Below are 13,596 nucleotides of genomic sequence, written 5' to 3'. Positions count from 1 at the left end.
GGTCTGTACAACTTCAGACTTCACACTTCACACTTTGTATAGTAGGTTAAAATTCTGCCGCCTTATAATAAGAAACTTTCAGAGACAATATTAATCCAAAAGGCAGTAATTTAAGTCATTTGCCCCAAAAGAAGTTGAGAAGATAGCTAATATCTTTTTTTTATTGTGACAGCAGATTGTTTATTTTTCATCAGAGATGTGTTGTGGTGTCTTAAATCTTTATGTGTCTCTTTGATGAAGAAAGCATTCCAACAATGCTCATCAGATTTTAAAATTACCATGGTACATTTACACCAGAACTAAAAAGTGAAATTATTGATGGATTATACTTGCTGACTTCATATGGTCCAGTGGCAATTTGAATGTATATTTTTATTTTTGTTTTTTAGTAGCTAAGGATGTCAACATTTTTTTTGATGAGTTAGAAGGTGTGAACAGCCCATCCAAAGATGATGATTCCCTGCTTCACCATGGTAACTTGACCAGTACTTCTGATGATGCCAGCAGGCTGGAAGTTGTGGGAGAGGTAAGGACGCAGAATTATAAATGCAGTATTTATTCATGCCCGTTATAAAGATGTAATAAATGTAATTTGATTTAAAATTTCATTCTCTACCATAAAATTGTGACTAATCTTTCCCATGAGAACTAGTTTACCATTCTAAAATTATAATGCTGAAATATAAACTATCTCAAATTCAAAAGTTTTGATTTCATGCACCCTCAGTGAAACATCTATACAAATCTAAGGCTTCAGTGCTTCTGAAAATGCTGGAAAATTTTCCCCTATATTCATCTTTTAAGGGGATGTGTAGAGTGATTTACCTACAACTCCCATGAGAAGCATTGGGTGTCAGTTATGAGACACAGTCCTTTCCAATGAGATGATGATGCATAATGGTGATTCAGAGAACATACCAGGGAGGGAACACTCAGCACATAGTGCCTTTTAAAATCTGTCTTAAAGCAGGCAAAGTGTCATGGACCCATTATGAAAATTTAGGCCTTAATTTCTTCCTGTGTCTTTTGTGAAGAAAGGAACAATATGCCCTTAAATTTTGCTTCTCACTGCCCTGCCACTCCTGGATGTTAGAGTTGTTTCTTCAGCAAGTGAAAAGACCAGGGACTTCTCTCCTTTCCTCCACCTCAGGAATGGGGCTACATCTAGACTACTTATTGGACTGGTCTGATGTTACCTGTAAGTTTTCCCTGAGGAATTTTTGGCAGAGGGCTGACTGGAACAGATCAGAACTGGCAGGGACCATGCTAGTAATTAAAAAGAGTGGAAAAGCACAGAACATTGCTGAGGGCCCTGCCCTGACCCTCTTTTGTTTACTAGTTTTGATAGAGTTTAGAAAAGGCAATTAGACATTATCTTTTTCAGGAGCTAGAGGGTTTTGTGGTACAAGTTCTGTTGTGCAACACTGCTGAGGAAAGAGAGATTTTCTTTGTTCAAGAAATTCAGCCCATAGAGAGCTGCACTCCTCGAATGTTTAGACAGATAATTAAAGCAACAAAATTCAGGACACCTGAATATGTTTGACCTTGCTCACAGTTTCATCTTCTTTAATCATAGCTCTTCCCTAGCTTCCCATACAAAGAACCGTCTTTGCATGCTTGTACCATAATAGGTTAATCTGAAATTATATTCCCATGTTGCATTTTGGGACCCTGTACCATATGGTCTTTAGCAAAAAGGAACAGGTGAAAGGCACATGATTTTTTTAAGTTAAAGAGGAAAAATTAACAGAAAATTATCAGAAGGACATCCTGCTATAATGTAATAATATTGAAAAAACGATACCTCAAAACATTTTTTCCCTCTTTCATGTGTTCTGTGTTCTTCTGTTTGTTTGGTTTTTTAAGGGAAAGGGAAAACCTTTGAGGAATATGAACAGATTTAAGGGGTCTTTTTGTAACCATAACTGAGGAAAACAGCAATGTAATTCACATATAGGTATAAGATGGGGGGTAAAGAGATGAAAATTGAAAGTCTTAATAGGACTTCAGGGATGCTGCAGCCTGCCAAAAAATGTTTCAAAGTACTTGGTCCCTGCTAAAATCGAGAAGGAAAAGATACACTGTTCACATGTTGTATGGTTTGTATGGATATTGTGGGCAAGCCCTTTGGCCTAAAGCTCTACTAGACTGTGCATGTATGAGCCATGTCTGAATGCTGATGGTTCCCAGTATAAAAACTACTGTATTCCTTGGAAAACATGTCCAAATTATACAACATATCACGATACAGTCATAAAGATAAACGGAAATGCTAAACTTCTTGTTAGAGTGAAGTCCTCACTGTTCTACTTTCTTCCAGCATCCTTTTTTGGATGAAAGAATGGAGGTTTGACATATGTGACTACACCTCTTTTTCTCCAAAAAACAACAGTCAGACTTGGTGCTATATATTTTTTTATTAGTTTAGGAAAACCGAATTTTGATGTCATAACACAGGTAAGGGAGATGCAATATCTGGAGGATGGTAAGACAAACTTCTGTCTGGAATAGCATAAGCCTGTGATACTTGGATGATGCAGAAGTCCTGCAGCTGGCACTGCTGAACCAGCCCTGACTGTCTGTACCATGTTATATCCTCAAAAGCTCTTGCAAGTCCAGACTCAGTCTATAAAATTGCCTTAGAGTCTGCAACAGAGGGCCAGAGAAAGGATTCCTTCCCAGAGGCCATAAAAGTCTAATAGGGTTTATCAGTCTGGATTTGACATAGTGTCCCTAAAATGAAAAGCACCTTCAAGTACAGATAAGGGTGTCCAGGCTGCCTTTCTGAGGGAAAAATTACAATACTGTAGTTGGTAGTGTTTCACAAGTCCAAGAGAAGTAATTGTCCCAGGCAGTCATACTTGTAGTGGAAGAAGTCTGACACGTCAAATACTTTGGCTAAATCTCATAGATACTCTTTCATATAAGGTTCTGCGTTCATTGATGAGTCAGTGCAGGGCAAACCAATTTTCTTCAGAGAAAGCGGAAGCATAGGAAGGGGCAAATCAATTTTTCCAGCGGAGTCACTACTGCATGGAGAGGAGGACACCCTTCTTATGGTACTCTCAGGATGAGTCTGAGTTCAGATAAGGAGTTTACATTTGAAATGGATCTCTCAATTGCCCCTACCCATGATTTCTTTGTGGTCCAGAGCAGTGTTGGATTTTAAACCTGTATTCCTTATGGATGTAAATCCAGTGAGTCTTTTGGACCAGACTACAGTGGGCCCAAAGTGGGCCCTTAAGCCTAAAAAGCAGATCCTCAGCATGGATTGTTTTGCTCTACAGCTCCTTTCCTATTCGGCAAAAAATACATGTTGACTCTGACTACTGAACAGGAGGCTTGCCAGGAGGGTTAGAAATCACAACAGGACCACCAAGCTGACCCATAGCCTCTAAAACTCTTGCTGCACCCTTCCTTTATTTAAATAACCTTAAATATCCTTTGTGCTGTTGAGGCTTTTTTATGTCTTCTTGACAGGGATTTTTAATGGAAAAAGATAAAATGTGCCTTCTGAGCTGTTTTCACATTTAATGTTCTATGAAAAATACTTCTCATGTCTTGATATCATTTATCAGCATGATATGGAGTATAGATATAAATAGTTCAGTACTGTTTTTTCCTTAGAGATTAGATCTTTTTTCTTGCCTTCTTTTTGGGCTCTAAGAACTGTTCCACTGTATCAGTTTGCCCTGAGTTGTGTCAGGAGTCAGGAATTGTAATGAAAGAATGTTAGAAAAATTCCCTTCTTCTTTTAGTGTACTGGATGTACCAAGGGCATGGGATATTTGGGATGCTTTCATTGTTTTTTCCATTTGATCAAAATGCCTGCTGAGAATCAGAAAGATAGCTTACACTAAACTCTTTGAATGGGAAAATTGTTTTAGAGGGTTTTCCTGTAAAAACAATTTTTCCTGTTGTAATGTTCACTTTGTGATTTAAATTCAGAAGCAGTTCTTCTATGGAGAAAGTATTTTGAAAGTTCCCTCCTTCCCTCAGATGTGAAAAACAATTTTTTTTTTCAGAGGCTTGATTGTGTATTGTAGGCCAAGGCTATTTTTAGCAGGGATAGCAGAGCAAGTTTTGAGAAAACAGAGGTAAATTAGCTTAGCCTTCCCTTCAGCTTAGAGCTGAACTGATCTTGAGGTTCCTGAAGGTCCTTGCCCTTTATACTGCTCAGAGGGAGTAATGTTTGTTCCCATGTATCCTTCACAGTGTACATTTCCTGCATGAAATACTCCAACTGTTGCAAACTGCCATGTGATTTCAACTTGTCTGAAAGCAAAAGCTTAAACCCTGGGCAGGACTTGTATAATGTAGAAGTAGTGTTAAATTAGAATTTCTTCTCATGACTTACTGGAAAAAGACCAGTAGTGTGGTCTCTTATATTTCAGGAGTTTGTCCTGTTTGTTTGGACCTGTTTGTCCTCTTATTAACAGTGAAATCAAGTTGTGTTTTCCTGGTTTTGTTTGTTTGTTTGTTGTTTTTTGTTTTGTTTTTGTATGTTTGTTTGTTTTTTAAGGAAAGAGAAAATATTTATTGCTGTTATTGTTTTTATGTGCTGCTACACCTAACACCCGGAGTTCTTTCCAAATAAATACAAATAAATCCATCCTCAGGTATTCCTTAAGCAAGGAATATTCTGTAGTTAGTTAGATGAGGTATGGTGAAGTCAGTACAGAACCTCCATATTGTTGTCTGTGCCCTATGGGGCAAATTAATGAAAATCGCCATGCCAGGTTTTAGTGTTTCTCACTACAATAAATGTTAATGATAATGTTGATGTTTACTCTTTTCACATATACAAAGATGTTCAGCCATATTAAGTTATTAATTCTAAATTTACGCTTCAGTAACACTATCCTCTGCTCTATTTTATGAGCAAGAAATTATTCCTAATCTTATGGAGGGTGGTGGGGGAGGGAGGTTCACTTGTACTTTCTGTTCTATCCTATCCCATCCCCATATGTCCAAGCATTTTCCTATGGCCTCCTGATGCCCCTTAAGATCCCCTTAAGATCCCCTTAAGTAGGGAAGTCTGTGCTCCTCTTAGAGGAAGTCAGAAGCACTGTATGTGAAGAGCCTAAAACTTGAACTGCTTGTTACGATTTCCTTATCTTTCCTGTTGAGTATTACTGAAAACTGATGATGCAAACAGCAACGCAGCAATTATCAAGGCAAATTAACATTACTGAGTTGCTTGATTTTCTCTTTACAGGAAGTACCTGATAAGAACAAAATCAGTGGACTATATTTTAGAGATGGGAAATGTCGGATTGACTACATCCTTGTGTATCGAAAATCTAATCCACAGACAGAGAAGAGGGAAGTATTTGAGAGAAATATCAGAGCAGAAGGACTTCAAATGGAAAAAGAAGTAAGAGATCTTCCTTAAAATAACTTTCATGTTGAAGCCATATAGAATCTGGGGGTATGTTTACTCTGAAACTCCTTCACTCTGTCATAGCAGTAGAAAAATGCTTTTAAGCATGCCTAAATATAGGCCAGAGCAGTGCATAAGTGTAGCCTAAAGGAAAATCAGACACAGGGACTGAAGGCCAAAACAGGCCATTACAGTCATCCTTTTCAACCTTATGCACAAGTAGGCCACAGAATTTCATTCGGTGTGCTGTGCAAAACAAAAAAACAAGTGCTGGGTTTAAAAGACCTAAATTCTACTGAGTGCAACCCATATTTCTGCAGTTACATTTTCTTTGAGCTACATACTCCACTGTTTACTGAGGCTCCTGGTACTCTTTCCAGAGACCTTACTAGATCTCTGCCTTCCTTTATCTGTCAGCTTAGGCACAGCAAGGTGAGAAGCATTTCAGCAGTTTGAAAACAGCTTAGAGTTTCTCCTCCTATCTTAAGCCTAAGCATCAAAATAATTGGATGCTACCTGTGAATCATTTATATCTATGCTATTTCCAACATAATGTCCTAAATTAGAGGATCTTTTATAGACAAGAGTGTAGAAATTAGCAAAATGTCTAAAATGTATTGATATGTTAAGTAGCAAGAGCAAGGTTTAAAGAGACCATATCTCTTTTACCAAGCCTATGATCTTCCTTAAACTTTGGTAATGTGCTTAAGCAGGGTTTAAGCCTCACTTCCATCCAGAACAGGTGTTGCTGAGTGTTTCCTTTTATTTGTGCCTGGTGGGCTCACATTCATGCTAATATGCATTGTCATGCTGCCACTGATGGAAACAGAAGAGGAGTTTTCAGGATATAGGCTTTGATCAATTAAGCAGGTGTTACACATTATCTCCCTTTCTTTCACTGAATTCTTGGTACACATGCAAATATTATGTCTATGTGCTTGAGATGCACACTTCTTTGGAGAACACTGGGGAGGAAAAAAGGGAAGCTTCTAAAGAAAAATGAAAATGTTTCTTTTCTTTAAATGTTTTTGATTGAACATGGTGTATGCAAGTGTATTAAGAGCAGTTACTGGTTACACCAAAAGTTACCCCAAACTGTTCTTTCAAATAAGCTGGAAGTCATCATCTTCAGTGCTGCAGTAATTGATAGATGTTTTCAATGCCAGAGATTGTTCCTTATTACATCTCCTGTATACATGCTACTGTCTATAGGAGTTGTAACCCAACATCCAAGAACATGGGAGTGCTGCTGCAGCTATTCACCTTTACATCCTAGAATTCTGCCCTGCTTCTAGCAGGAGCAATGCTGACAAAGTCTCTGAAATTTGAGCAGTGTAGAAAATGAATGAGGAATGAATCCTCCCTATTAATACATATGTCCAATGGTTTCAAATAAATATTTCCTACTTTGTGGTTTTTGCAGATTTATTACTGTGCTAAGGTCAGCACTGAAAGCTATGAAATCACTTTATATTTTAAGTATTAGGGAACTTACTGCAACATTCTGCACTGAAAATTTTTTCAAATTTATTATTTAAGTGCTTATTATAGAGGGGTTTTTGGCTTTCAAGACCATTTATTTAGACTTTGCTGCCTAGGCTGCATGAATGATCTGCCAATTTGATTATTCATTTCAGTTTCTATTTTGCTAGTGACACACAGTTTTATTTCTTACTAATCTCATTTGCCCTTGGTGTGACTTCTTGCCAGCATCAGTAATTGTGCATTTTTTAAATTCAGAATGATCAAAATGAGGTTGTGCTACATGAATCGGGCTAATGTTTTTAAAATTTAGGGTAGCAATCTTTTTTAACATATGACTCTGACCTAAAATTAAACCCTAGCATGTACATTTTATGATTGTGTTAGTTTCTAAATTTAATTATAATCCTGAAGGAAATATGTACATTCTTAGTACACCCCCTCCCCCATCCCCAGAGATTAAGAACAGTGCTGCATAACACTTAGCTTTAAACTAAGGTGAGTGATCACCTATTGTCTAGATTATTTCTCATTATTTTTACTTCTCCTTTTTTGAGACTACACACCATTTTGAGTGCTAATTCTGGAAAATTATAACTGCAGGGCTTTCTTCAAGTTGTTCACATGCAATATACTGCTTCCACTGAAACAGTTTGCTCCCAGATGAAATGAGAAAACTATCTGTGGCTTTGGCTACAGAACACACCCAGACGTGATAGGTAGTAACTGTTGGACTGAAAGAAACTTTTTACCTTCTGTGAATTTTGTGTGGTTGTTGGTTCATTCTCCTTTGAGTACTGGCTATTCATATCTTGGCATTTGATTATGTTAGCCCTGTCCTTTTAATGTGAAACCATTGGCAGAGAGGAAAACTTACAGAGCTATCCACACTGCAATTTCAAACCCATTTGCCTCACTGCGGGGAGGAAGAAATGCACTGCAGTGGCTCGCTGACAAGCACAGCACAGTGAAATTCCCAGGAAGTGGTGAATGCAGGGAGCGGAGTGTTCACTCAGCAGCATGAAATGAGAAAGTGAATCTGAAATTAATTCACATCAGTTGAGATAACTTCAGGCACAATGTCAAGATCATGTAACTGAGAAAGGTCTGAACAGATTTCTGACTCTGGGAAAAGTTGATAATGTTTTGCAGATATTCCCCAATGAATTCACACTCACAGTCTTCAACTGTACCACACCACTCTGCCTTGGAAGTTCTGCCAGATTTGGTGCTCAGTGCATACAGTAGTAAAGAATGAAGGGATACAAGACCGAGGAATTATTTCATTAAAATAATGAAAATTTAAACAAAAATTTAAAACAATGAAAGAATAGATTAAAAATAGTGATAAAACATTTTTAAAGAGTGAAAAAAACCTAAAAATAGCAAAAATAAAATTAAATAGTAAAGATTTTAAATTGAAAACACTAGGAGTGAATGCTGATTGAGTGGTACAGCACGAGTCATTTTACGATGCTTCCCCCTCCTTTTCTGTGTATATTTGTTCTGGGTAAGATAAGTGTGTTGACCCTGTCACAGCCAGACACTTCCAGATCACATCCAACACATGTGATCACATCCAGAGGTGCTCAGATAAAGTAATCAGAAATGTAAATCACTCCTGGAAAAGAGACCCTATTTTTATTTCAGACAAGTGTAAAATTGCCTTTATCCTCTTTTCCAATGTCCCACAAGTGAGATAATTAAGTGTGAAATCCTGGCTCTGGGACCCTTGATGACCCTGCTGCTCTCATTTTTCAATACTCTTTGAAAACGACTTATGTGTAGGGAAAATGGAGAGGACAGTCTTCAAATGGAGCATGTTCTTATGGGAGATAGGGTACCAATCACACTGTAAATTTGTAGGCACTGGTACCATCTGTAAATATCTCTGTAAACATGAGACTCATCCCTTCCAGAGCTGGTGGGCAAAAGATTAACAGAGTCCACATTCTGATGGTACATTTCAAATTCATCTAAATACAAGATAAACCTGAGATTTAGATCAACCCACTGACATGCAGAAGAGAATTACTTGTAATCATTTTTATGTGAAGAGGAAAATATAGATAGTGTCTGTGATTCCAGATTAAATGTTCATCCCTGTGGCCCAGCAATTTCTAGAAAACCTGTCTTTTCAAGAGAGAATGAATAGTCAGAATTACTTTGAGGCCATGATATTTTTTGCAGAAATAAATATTTATAAATTTAACATCTTGGCCAAAATCAGAGAGGTACCCTTTACCCAAATTTTTCTTGTATCATGAATTACTGTTTACATCTCCTAAATGACCCGGTAGAACTAAGTTGCTGTCAAGAGTATCTACACAATTCCGGTACACGAATACAGTATTACAGATATCTTTCAGTAGGATACTTTAAGCTATACTATGATAATCATGCATGAAGGCAACCAGCATGCAGCAGCTAACTTGTATTGCTCATTCACTTGCAAAGTTCATAAACTGCAACTGTAAAGTAATATAGACACAGGAAGAAGGTAAGAAATTTATACTGGATGAACAAATACAGACCATACTTGCATGTGTAATTTGTACAAGAGAAAAAGAAGAAAGTCATCCTGCATTTAACTAAAAACTGTGTATCCAAAATGAATCTGATGTTGGGTTAGGATCTGATCATGTAGCCCTAGGAACAGAGTACATTTAGTTTGAACCTGGCATGATTTTTTTGATTTTTCTGCTTCTCATGCCTACACTGAACTGAGTCATACAGAGTACTTCTACTGCTAAAGGTACTTGATGCGTTATGCTTAATGATTGTGTTCAAAGTTTTTAATTTATAGATTATAAGTTGATTTCATGCAGTTTACTTGAAAAAACAATTGACAGTGTGATAGGAATGTGGTCAATGGGAACTAATCACATAAGTAGTGAAAATATTATTCAGGCCTCTTATTTTATATATTTTGTATATTTATTGTAACTCACATCTCAGTATAAAAGCAATTAACTACTTTAAACCAATAGCGTTCCTTACTGCCCTGGAAAGCAGGCCTCCTCACTGCTACTGCATGCAGAATGTGCTTCAGAAACTAGTTTCAGATATTTTACAAGTAACAGCCAATCCATTTGTACTTCTGCTGGCACACTGATCTTTGTATCTCCCTGATAAAAGATGTCCTGTAGTAGTGCTGGTTTTTGGAAGAATCCAAGTTGTGTGGGTTTTTGTGTTACATGCCTGATTAAAAATTTACACTTTGCCACCATAAGTGTCAAGCTGTCACCAGGGCACCTCTAATTGCATTTGCTCCCTGCCTCAAGCAGCAGCTGACATTTCTGGTGCAACATTTGGCAGCAAAAATGCAGCTGGTGTATACAATAGGCAGTAGAAATATATAATATGTGTTCGCTGGGGAAAATCCAAAAGAACAAGAAAGAAAGGCACAGTACAAGCTTTAGTTGTGTTGTATGAACAAATATCTACTAGTGGGTATACTCTGAGTCTTAAGTTTTGTTAACATGACCCTGGAAATTATCTTTTGAAATCTTTTTTAGTAGTTGATGCAACATAATTACAGAACACTATTATTTAATGACTTTTCAAGTTTGCAAACAGATGTAGATAGGTTCCTGAAGAGCTAGTAATAGTTGTGTAAAGCAGTTTCTTCTAATGTAACTGAAGGCTGTAACTTTGTGCCAGTGCAGAAGGACATAGGAGGCCAGAAACATGTATTCAGTAAGATACTTATATTTAGCAGCAAATTTGAGACTGCTTCCAAAATGATGAATGTTGAGAGAAATTGCAGATGACAGAAAGAGCACGCAGAGTATCTCTGTGACTTTTAGCACATCCCTGAGTGTAAAAGGAAAATAGACTCATGACCATGTCAAAGAAAGGTAAAACTTAAAAATAAAGAACATGAAAAAGCTAAGAACTTCAAAGACTGAAACTTCTGAGCACTAACTGTGTTCAGAAAGTGATGATGTGAAAGAGATATTATAATCAACAGCTATTGCTTCTGAACTTAATCAAATACTATCATCTTTCTGGAAAAAAATGACATCTACTCCTTTTTGTTCTTGTTGTTAGTATACAGAGCCAAAACAGTTATGAGAGACTGATCTGCTTTTTTCTGGTTTGTGCGTCATCACTGCAATTGTTCATGAGATTCCTGTTACATAAATATTTTTTCTGATTGTGATTCATGGGTAGAAAAGAATTAAGCTGACTTCCAGACCCCAAGTGGCACTTGCAGATCTGAGTTAGAAAACGTGTTTTATAAACGTAGCTTACGTAATTTGGTTCTCTGAGCAGGGCACAATAAAATCTCAGTGCCTTTATAGTTGATTTCAAGTTTCACTTATGACTTCAGTTTATCCAGTTATTGAAAGAACAAGAACTTTTTCTGTAGTTTATTGCTCCTATAGATGTTAATTTAATCAACCAGGCATACAGTTAAAACCAGAGTGCTTAGTCTATGGTCAACTGACGTTTTGCAACTTGCTAGGAGAGCTTGTGTGGTAGCCAGGAGTAAACTGCAGGTCAGCTGGAAAATCTTTTCCAGGCTGCTAGGCTTTTTTGGTGCTCATACCTTTTCCCTGTCATGTTGAGCTTACTCTGCACATATCAAAAGCACCCATCCACTAGAGAAAAGGGTGGCTAGGGAAAGTTTCCACCACTGAAATTACATCAGCTGTCCTCTGAGCTTTTTGACAGAGAGAAAGATAGCTATGTGGATGCCTATGTTCTCACACAGGCATGTACTAAGAAGCACCAGGACAACAGTGAGAGTGGTGATTATCCCTACTGTGCATGCGTGGTTGGTCAAGCAATACACAGGATGTCATCTATGGCCAACAGATTTCCTTTAGGCCAGACTGGTATCTGGACAAAACTAGGCTTTCTTGATCTTTGGAGAAGATGAGACCTTGTATTGGGTTTGCATGGCAAAGTTTTGGTGCTAAGTGGGGCTACAGGGATGGCTTCTGTGAGAAGTTGTTAGACCTTTCCCTCACATCTATCAGAGCCAGTGCCACACAGCTCCAAGGTGTCAAAAACATTAGTAGCATGTCTGTGACAAAGTACTGAAAAAGGAAAAAGTCTGCTGCAGAACAGCAGCCAAAAGAGAGGAATGAGAAAACATGAGAGGAACAACTCTGCAGGCACCAAGGTTAGTGAGGAAGGAAGGGGAGGAGGTGGTCTAGATGCTGGAGCTGAGATTCCTCTGCAGCCCATGGTGCATACCACAGTGAGGCAGCTGTGCCCCTGCAGCCCATGGAGGTCCACAGGAGAGCAGATATCTACCTGTAGCCTTTGGAGAACCCCACGCTGGAGCAGTGGATGCCCAAAGGAGGCTGTGAGCCTGTGGGAAGCCCACAGTAGAGCAGGGTTCTGTCAGGACCTGTGACCTCCTGGAGAGAAGAGCCCATGCTGGAGCAGATTTGTTGGTAGGACTTGTGATCCCGTGCAAGAGAGCCGCACTGGAACAATCTGTTCCTGACAGACTGCATCCCATGAAAGGGACATATGCTGGAGAAATTTGTGATGAACTGCAGCTTGTCGGAAGGACCCAAGTTCAAAAAGTTGGTGGAGCACTGTCTCCTGTGGAAGGGACCCCACACTGAAGAGCATGAGGAGTCCTCCTCCTGAGGAGAAAGGAGTAGCAGAGACAACCGGTAATGAATTGACTGCAGCTGCCATTCCCTGTCCCTACATACCACTGGATAGGAGGAAGTAGAGAAAAGTTGGAGTGAAGCTGAGCCTGGAAGGAGGGAAGGGTTAGGGAAAGGTGTTTAAAGGTTTGGTTTTATTTCTCATTATCCTGTTTTAATTTGATTGATAATAAATTAAACTAATTTCTTCAAGTCGAGTTTATTTGGCCCATGATAGTAACAGCTGGGTGATTTCTCTTTGTCCTTATCTAGACCTGCACTATTCCTCTTCTATTTTCTCCCCTGTCTTGTTGAAAAAGGGAGTGATGTCTTCAGTGAGTACTTGGCATGCAGCCAGGGTCAACCCACCACAGATGTAGTTCAATGTTACTCCACTACTGTAACTAGTATTAAAAATTCCGTAGCTTTCATGGGTTCTACTAAGTTGTTTCAGTCTCTCACTTTTCTGATCCTATTATTTAACATATAAATATCTACAGCTAATGAACTTACAGTACAAATTATGCAGCCTGCAGGCTTTGTATTTTTATGAGCAGCATAATATTATGATTAGCAGATACAGTTTGTTATTTAATGTTTTAAGCACTGCATCTGGTTACATCCACAAATCATGGACAAGGACATCAACATGACATAAACTATGCCTGCACAAAGGGAACCAGACTGAAATGCAAACCTTACCACAAGCATTATAAATGAAAGTGCTTCCACCTATTTAATATCAAACATTGGGCTGTTAATTTCATCCCAATTCAACCAGAGCAAGTGGAAATCAGACTGGTCTTATTACCTAATGCACATAGCAAAAGGAGTCTCTTTTCAGCAGTTTTACAGAAAAACGTGTTGGTACAAGCAGAACAATGTCCTTTCCTAGGGAACGTTCTGTACAAAAAAAAAACATGGTCACTAAACAGTGGAGAAGTCTCAAGCTGCCTGAATTTCTGAGGGAAAAGTTTTAGATTTCAGATGCTATGTCCACTGTACAGCACAGTGGCAATTTATAGGAAAAATTTGAGGAGATAAATTAAAGTCTCGATAGATACAGTCAGAATTCAAATTTCAGAATGCAGTTCTTGAAGATAAATTTCTTGATTA

The 13,596-nt window shown here is 38.3% G+C and overlaps 1 protein-coding gene across 1 annotated transcript in view; it reads left to right on the top strand.

Moving 5' to 3' along the window:
- Positions 1 to 13,596, top strand: part of ANO4 (anoctamin 4) — a 116,737-nt gene that overhangs the window by 20,600 nt on the left and 82,541 nt on the right. Inside the window, exons 3-4 of the mRNA XM_063396232.1 lie at positions 390 to 526; positions 5,219 to 5,377. Coding sequence (XP_063252302.1) covers positions 390 to 526; positions 5,219 to 5,377 — 296 coding nt within the window. The remainder of the gene's footprint in view (positions 1 to 389; positions 527 to 5,218; positions 5,378 to 13,596) is intronic.

Source organism: Prinia subflava, chromosome 4 (assembly GCF_021018805.1).
Source record: "Prinia subflava isolate CZ2003 ecotype Zambia chromosome 4, Cam_Psub_1.2, whole genome shotgun sequence".
NCBI classification, from domain to species: domain Eukaryota; kingdom Metazoa; phylum Chordata; class Aves; order Passeriformes; family Cisticolidae; genus Prinia; species Prinia subflava.
Note: the sequence above shows the minus strand (reverse complement) of the source record. Positions and strands in the feature narration are given on the sequence as shown.